General features: G+C 45.4%; 1 protein-coding gene across 4 annotated transcripts in view; it reads left to right on the top strand.

Annotated features, from left to right (window-relative positions):
• runx1 (RUNX family transcription factor 1) overlaps positions 1 to 6,591 on the top strand; it is a 51,740-nt gene extending 45,149 nt beyond the window's left edge. For 2 of the 4 annotated variants that reach the window (XM_031582817.2, XM_012815487.3), the window contains 3 exons: positions 163 to 318; positions 4,567 to 4,692; positions 5,094 to 6,591. In XM_031582817.2, coding sequence (XP_031438677.1) covers positions 163 to 318; positions 4,567 to 4,692; positions 5,094 to 5,602 — 791 coding nt within the window. In that variant the 3' untranslated portion in view covers positions 5,603 to 6,591. The remainder of the gene's footprint in view (positions 1 to 162; positions 319 to 4,566; positions 4,693 to 5,093) is intronic. The other 2 variants (XM_031582818.2, XM_012815489.3) reach the window with 1 other exon arrangement.
• Positions 6,592 to 8,373: the final 1,782 nt, after the last annotated feature.

The raw sequence follows: 8,373 nt of genomic DNA, 5'->3' as shown, positions 1-8,373 counted from the left end.
TATCACTACTTTTTATTAATTATTCTCACATATTCCAAAATATTCTGAATTATAGCATGTGTAATATTAGCACATCATTAAAACTAAGAAATCTGTATGATTGTGTATGTGTGTGTGTGTGTGTGTGTGTGTGTGTGTGTGTGTGTGTGTGTGTGTGTGTAGGACACAGACAGAAGCTGGAGGAGTCAGTGAAGCCTGGCACACTGGCGTTCTCTGAACAGCTGAGGCGTAGTGCCATGCGGTGCAGCCCGAACCCCAACGTCCGCAACACACTCACCACACCACCGTTCAGCAGTCCTACACACACACAGCTGGCCGGTGAGTAATCACACCGCACACTGACATACACACAACGCATACACACACACGAAACATAGAAATGATGTCCTTAAGTAACCCCCACCACACACACACGCACGCGCACACACACACACACACACACACACACACACACCTACACACCTGGAAGGTGAATCTGTTAAATTGTTTTATCCGAATTACGATCAGAGGCCTTCAGTTACAATTGAGCTGTTGACAGTAAATTGAATGACAGCAAACAGGGTTATGTTGACACTCTTGTGTCGGGCTACTAGGTAGCTTTCAGTGCAGCAAAACATTCCTAAGCACGCCACCTAAAAAACGGTCATCCTTTATTTGGATGGTCCACTATAGACTATTTACAGATGCTCTGATTATAAACAAACTTCTGTTGAAACTCTGCTAACTGCAATGTATTGATAAGGTTAGGGTTAGGGGTTGGGTTTGGTTAAGGTGATGTTCAGTGAACAATTAGAAAGACTGAACATGGACATCAATACACTAAGTCTCTGTAGATCCAAATAAATGCATCCAGTTGAGCCTACTGCAGTAAAACTGTGATAAAACATGAAACATTTTGGTACTGATAGTCCAGAATATTCGACGATTATCTTTGCGCTACTTGTTAGCCCTTTAGTATTCATTAGATTGGCTCTTTTGAAGGTGTAGCCTCTGCATCATATCTCCCCAAACTTTAAAGTCTTTCAACTATTATGTACTAATATCATATAATGAGAATCTTTGGAACGGTTATAAAAGGTAAATATAAGGTTTTAAATGGGTGTGTGTGTGATTGTGTGCGATGAATGTATGTGTGTGGGTGTGTGTGTCAGAGGATATTCCTGGCAATGGCGTGTGTGAGGGGTGTGTGTGAGCCTTTCTCCACCCATCATCGGATATAGAGACAAAACAAATACAGAGAACAAGGGTGGCTTTGATTGGTGGACAGGGCAGCAAGTCTAAGCACATCCCAGCACAGTACAACATGGGCGCACACACACACACACACACACACACACACACACACACACACACACACCACAGAGCACAGCTTGTAGCAACAGCAGGACAGTGAGAGGTGGAGGGGGTGAGGGTGAATGAGAGAGACCAGAAAGGAACCAAATCTTTGTTATGTGTCTGGCATAGCAAGGGTTAATGCCCAAAGCAAAACAGCAATTCCAGCAAAGTGGCAGAAAAGAGCAGATGCACCATGGGAATACTGAATCATTTGATCAGTTCTAATGCAGCGTGCGCTAATGGGATGTGGGTTAGTCAGGGAAAGTGCATGAGTAGACCATGGCATGTTTTAGAACTTCTGTGGTTTTCGACCACACATCTCAAAATAATATATATATCATATCGTAAACACACAATACACACAATATATGCTCACCCTTCACTCTTATATACAGTCTACTTTACTGTACCCTGAATTCTGTGGGAAAAATCCCACTTGCTGAAATCTAACTGTGGACTCAGAGGTACTTCTTATTTTTATACTACGCCAAAGGTTTCCCAACACTCAAAAACATTTCACCAACACATGCTTCACGATTGGCCAGTTTCTCTTCCTCATTGCTACAGAGCAGATGTGAGAAGAGGGAATTGTGTGTAGGGAGAGCTACGTGTGTGTTCAAAGGAGATAGAGAAAAGAGTGAGGGGGAAAGAGAATATGTATGTAAAAAAAAAAATAACGATTCTGTGTTTTGTTTGCCAATGTTGATTAGTCCCTAACAGTAAGGAAGTAGTCAACATAAAGGAGGAAGTGGGAGTCAGCTGACAGGAAGTAGCTATGTGAGAAAATCCCCTTTTCAAAAGGCTTTCCAAAATAATCCAACTACCCAGTTCACAGTTGACCTTTGACCTGCTGCACAGTCAAACTGCCTCCAACGGCACCCTGTGTTACTAGGAGTAAGAGTGTAAGCCACCTGACAGGTGAGGTAGCGGTGGAGCACAGGTGAGACCAGGTGGCACAGATTAAAGACGAGATTGAAAGATAGTGATCTGAGTAGTAAACTGGAAGAAACAAAAAGATGGAAAATACTGCCAGGAAAAGGCACATGGAAACAGCATAGCAAATTGGGTACATGGTGTTTTAGGGAAGAATGGATGACTGGAAAAAGAGTGTCATGAGTGGATCGAAGAGAGAGAGACATTTTAGCGAGAAAGAAACGAGAACACAAGAAAGAGGGGAAAGGAAAGAGATTGAGCTGTACAAAGAGATGTAGAGGGTTACAGATACATATCTAGATGATGGGAGAACATGAGAGGGAGTTGGAAAGGGAATCAAGAGAGTCGAGTTGAGTGGTTTGTTGGGAGATAAAAATGATGAAATGACGAAGAAAGCAAATGTGATGAAGAGAAAGAGAGGGAGGGAAAGAGAGGTAGGGGAAAAAGAGAGAACAGAGTGTTTCCTGCCGCGTGCAGTAAGCTTCTGATCCCCCCGCCAGAAATAGCATCGGGAGGGTTGCCAACGGAAACCGTTATTAAGTCATTCAAAAGCGCCTTCTCTCCCTCTGCACTTCTCCTTTCATACGAGTGAAAATCAGGAGCAGCTGGGGCAACGGGCTTTCTGTGTATGTGTGTGTGTGTGTGTGTGTGCGTGTGTGTGGCCGTGGATGCTGGCGTGTATGCGAGTGACTGTGTCTGCGTTTTTATGTGTCTGTGAGCAAGCGCACCTTTGAGGAAGTTCGTATTTCGGGGCTGAGGTCTGACTGCAGCTTGAGGTTTGTGGTGTGCGTTGGTTTTGTGCTCACCCAACCAACCGTCCCTCAAGCAATGTGTCTGTCGGGTGCATGTGTGTGTGTGTGTGTGTGTGTGTGCGTGTGCCTGTAGAGTGCATGTGTGTTTGTGTGTGTGTGTGTGTGTGTGTGTGTGTGTAACCACCAGTTGCAGCAGGAAATGTTTCTCTCTCTAAAGCCTGAGAGAGACCAGACACGTACAGCGAGAAAGCACCACTCAAGAGATGATCTTAACTCCAAACAAAAGATCAGTTTTACACATTGAACGTTTGGTAGCCAGAATCTTTCAAAAACAAGAAGTGTAGGAGATTTCTCATAACACTGTTGTCTCAAAGTAATCTATAGCCATCTACTTAAAAGTTTGTCACATTACTAGTTCGAGTCCATAGACATACGAGTCCATATACATATACACCCAAAAACCAGACTATTGTACAAAATATCTGTGCCCACGTGGGCTCTTTCTCTTCTTGGCAATAGAGTGAGTCTACGTTTACATGCAGACTGTGAGGGTGGAGCCTTATACATATGTGCTTGCTGATGTGTGTGTGTGTGTGTGTGTGTGTGTGTGTGTGGGTGGGTGGGGGGACCCAGTAAAAGTGAATGAGCCACAGCACCGGATGCTGAATCCGCCTCCAGCCACCCACCCAGCCATGTGTGACTCCTGCCCCAAATCACAGCGATGTGGCTGGGGAGGGGAGCCAGGCGAGGAGGGGGCTTGGCAGCGGGCCTAGGGAGAAGTTGGCTGCAGTTGAAACGGGTTTTGGGGGTGCTCAGCGGTGGAGGATAATTTGCTTCCTCTGCCAGTGGCCTCACTGTCTGTCTGCAGCTGATCAGGGGTGTTTATTAGACCACTGGGGGGAAAGCACACAAACCCCACACAGGCTACAACAAACCTCCAATCCCCCCCCCCCCCATTCCCTTTTTCTTATCTCTTCCGGTTTAGTGTCTTCTCCTCACCTCTTAACTCAAATACACTGTGTCCTCCACTTTATGTTCTTTACCTCTATGATAACCTCTTGTCCCGCTGTGGTTAGGTACATACATTTCAGGACACTTTGTCATGATCCCCAAACCCTTCTGACTCATTGAGACAAATTTAAACATTTTGGGATTTTTGGAAAAAGTTCATTCCAGGTGTGCTGAAGTCTGCTGGCCAGTTGCTACATACACACTTGCTTGACAACAAATAACCGTCAGTCTATCAGAACTACAAGCTGGCGTAGAAAGCTCTGAAATACTTGCTGTGTATGAAATGTATTAAATCCAGTAAGAAAATAAATCAAATTCGCAATGTTAATTTAGTGAAACTCTTCAGGTAACATGGAGTACCAAGCACTATAACGTAGCTACAGTGTCTGGACAGCAGCAAAGGAGGTGTGCTTCACTTTATTTTTAGGGCTGATTCTATTGGTCTATTTCTGTGTGTGTGTTTATTGGAGACAGGGTGGGTTATTTTTTGTAGGGGGCAGCGTACTGACATTTAGTTGGTTGGTTTCATCTACAGACTCCAGGCAGATGCAGACATCTCCATCCTGGTCCTACGAGCAGCCATACCCCTACCTGAGCCAAATCTCCACGGCAACTCATCACCCGGCGACGCCCATCTCTCCCAGTCGCAACTCTATCCACTGTAAGTGATGCCTGAAGGAGTATTAAACACACACACACACACACTTGCAACTCTATCCACTGTAAGTGATGCCTGAAGGTTGATTGTGTGACACACGCTGACACTCGCACACACACATGCAAAATCACACAATCAATTTGCAATCACACGTTAACACAGGTGACTTGATCTAAGCAAGAAACACCAAGGCAAAGCTGTGACGCCGCCATTGACCAGTAGAGCCAGATGTTGACATTGTATCCATTTGTGCTTTTGTCTGTAGTTTAGTGGTCTACTCATGCATGTAGAAGAACTGCTTGCAGACAGCATGGATCTCAGTGACTGAAATTAGATTACTCTCTCTCTCATAAATAGCTTTATTGTGTCTATTGCACTCAGCCTCTTCTTCCTTCCTCACACAGGTTCTGAACTGACAGCGTTCAGTGACCCCCGCATGACCCTGGAACGACCCTTCGGCTCACTGTCCACAATTCAAGATGGGCGCTTCTCAGACCCACGCATGCACTACCCGACCGGAGCCTTCCCATACCCTCCTACGCCAGTCACCAATGCCATCGGTATTGGAATGTCAGCCATGACGGGCCCAACCGGCCGCTACCCTACCTACTTACCACCGCCCTACCCCTCTGCCTCCTCCCAAGGTCAAGGTGGTCCATTCCAGGCCAGCTCGTCTCCCTATCATCTCTACTACAGCGCAACAGCTGGGTCGTACCAATTTTCCATGATGACAGGGGGAGGTGGGGGGGAACGGTCACCTCCTCGCATCCTGCCCCCCTGCACAAATGCCTCCACTGGCTCCACCCTCCTCCACCCCTCCCTGCCCAATCAGAGTGACGTTGTGGAGACGGAGGGAAGCCACAGCAGCTCTCCCACCAATATGTCGGCAGAGGCGGTGTGGCGGCCATATTGAGTGGCATAGCTGGGTGCTGTGAAGGACAGCTGGGCTGACCACTGGCAAAACAGCTGGCGGTTTCCCAATAGAGCAATAGACTCCTCTAGATGTGTGACACCAGGACTGTAGATTGTATTTTACACGGAAGAGCATGTAAGACTCGCCTTTGTTTTTTGCTAAAGAGTTGTGGATAGTTTGTCTTTAATATGGTTGTTTTAATTATTTTTAATATTGTTATTATTGTTGTTATTATTCTTATCATTATTACAGTGATAATGGTGGATTATTTGAGGACTGTTAAATGGATTTCCCATGTATGTCAAGACTGCTTCCGTTCACACACACACACACACGCACACACACACACACACTAATACCCTTCCACACAGTCATTCACAAATACCCACACACTGTCACTCATTTTCTGAGAGCCGCAGAGTGCCTGAAGAGGATGTTTTTAATGATGTGCGTTATGATAAGGGGCTAACGGGTCTTTCCTCATTTCCAGCTCATTGTGCGGCTCATTCATAAACTGGATTAAAGTCATTTCTCCCCTTTCCGCGTCTGCCAGTATTGAGGGTTAGCTGAGGGCTGGAGCAATCTGATCCCTCTAGAAGTATAAACACACACTTTAATTCATTCAAGACATTGTGCTTGTTTAGTTTCAACCCAGAATCTGGTTTTCATCTGCTCCCTCTCACAGACAATTATGAGCGCAAACTGTTTTGTGTGGTTCCTCCAATTGGCAGCGTCAAATGCGAGATGCATTTATTGTTTGTGAGGGTAAAACAGGTTTTGAGGTGATAAACGGATAATGACTGAATATCTCATGATGCACTGTTCCATGTAAATAGCAACTGACTGTAAATGATCACGTTGTGACAAAATGGTTTATGGTTTATTGGTTGCTTGACACACTTGTTTCTGCCTTGACATCCTGATGTAAATGTAAAAAAATTCTCTTTTATGCTTTATTACATACATATAAAACTTTGTTGTGAATGAAATTTTGTGTTTCGGTCTGGGGGATTCTCTACCTAAGATGATAGAATACTAGCGATTAAATGAAATGTATATAGGGATTTAAGAGGGTACCCAAATGGTAACACATCAAGCCCACAACTCACCCCCCACCCCTACTCCTTTCTCTATCTCTCTCACTCCTCTCAGTAGTGTCATCTTGTGCTGATCGGACAGATCAGGTCGGCCCTCTGACTGTGTGCCAACACTGAGCACGCACACACACACACACACACGCACACATATACACACACACACACACACACACACACACACACACACACACACACACACACACACACACACACACACACACACACACACACACACACACACACACACACACACACACACACACACACACACACACTACCCTACCCTACCCTACCCTACCCTACCCTACCCTACCCAGCTGCCCCGCTGAACACTGCTATTCCTGACCCCGCAAGAATTTACACAGACAAGCAGACAAGCCCTGACCTGCCCTCTGCTCGTCACTGCTTCCTCACAGACTCACCCACCCACCCACACACACATACCCCCCCACACACACACATGTACTATGCATACATGATCCTTTGGTCCCATCTATACCTTTTTTCACATTTTGCCCAATTCTTGTTCTTATTTTCATGTCCTATGTAGGGTGAACCTTATTTCATGACTCCTATAGGACACACATTGACGCACACACACATACAAAGGTGTAAATACAAACATGTATATATTGACTCAGACTCCTATTTGTCAGTTTCTGTCAATCATCCATGAACATTGTCTCTTATTAAATACTCACACACACACACACACACACACACACACAAACAAACACATCGATGTATACAACACACTGTTGATCTAATCCCAGTCTTGCCCAGATTGGCACAGTCTTGTTCTGTCAATTGCCTAAAACACGAAGACCAACCCTAATTGTCTTCTAGTCTGCGGAGCACACATAAAGACATGCGCATCGTCAGGGTGGAGAGAAAAAAATGGCACTCACACATCTGAAATGACATGATCGAATGAGTGCTAGACAGACAAACACACACACACACACACACACACACACACAGAAACAGACACACACACACACACACACACACACACACACACACACAGAAATAGACACACACACACACACACAGAAACAAACACACACACACACAGAAACAGACACACACACACACACACACACACACACAGAAACAAACACAAACTCACAGAAACAAACACACACACACACACACAGAGGTGGGGGGCAACAGAACTCCAGGGCTCAGAGGATGCTGGCAGAGGGATGGGGGGCCTTAACTGTAATCCTGCTCCAGGACCGCAGCCAATGGCCATAAAATCAAATAGTCTTTATAAAAAGAGCAGCAGGACATCACCACCACCACCCACACAAATACCAGTGCAGTGTGTGCGTGCGTTTCTGAGGGAAATAAAGGGGGGGGGGGACTAATTTCTAGCTGTGTGTTTGGTTGTGTGTGTGTCTGTGTGTGTGAGAGAGACAGACAGAGTGTGTATCAGAGAGAGAGAGAGAGAGAGAGAGAAATAGAGAGAGAGGGTATGAGAGATAGAGAGACTAGGAGGCATACTGTAACGCAACTTAACAACTTGGGTGTGTTTATATTAAACTGAAATCAAACACCCTTTGCCCTTCAAATAAAATACATTTGATACTAATGTACAATGAACTCCCCCAAGAGAAGGAACAGTGAGGCACAGAATATCACAGACTGCGGCACAGTACTACCACCTGGTGG

This window comes from Clupea harengus, chromosome 16 (genome assembly GCF_900700415.2).
Source record: "Clupea harengus chromosome 16, Ch_v2.0.2, whole genome shotgun sequence".
NCBI classification, from domain to species: Eukaryota; Metazoa; Chordata; class Actinopteri; order Clupeiformes; family Clupeidae; genus Clupea; species Clupea harengus.
Note: the sequence above shows the minus strand (reverse complement) of the source record. Positions and strands in the feature narration are given on the sequence as shown.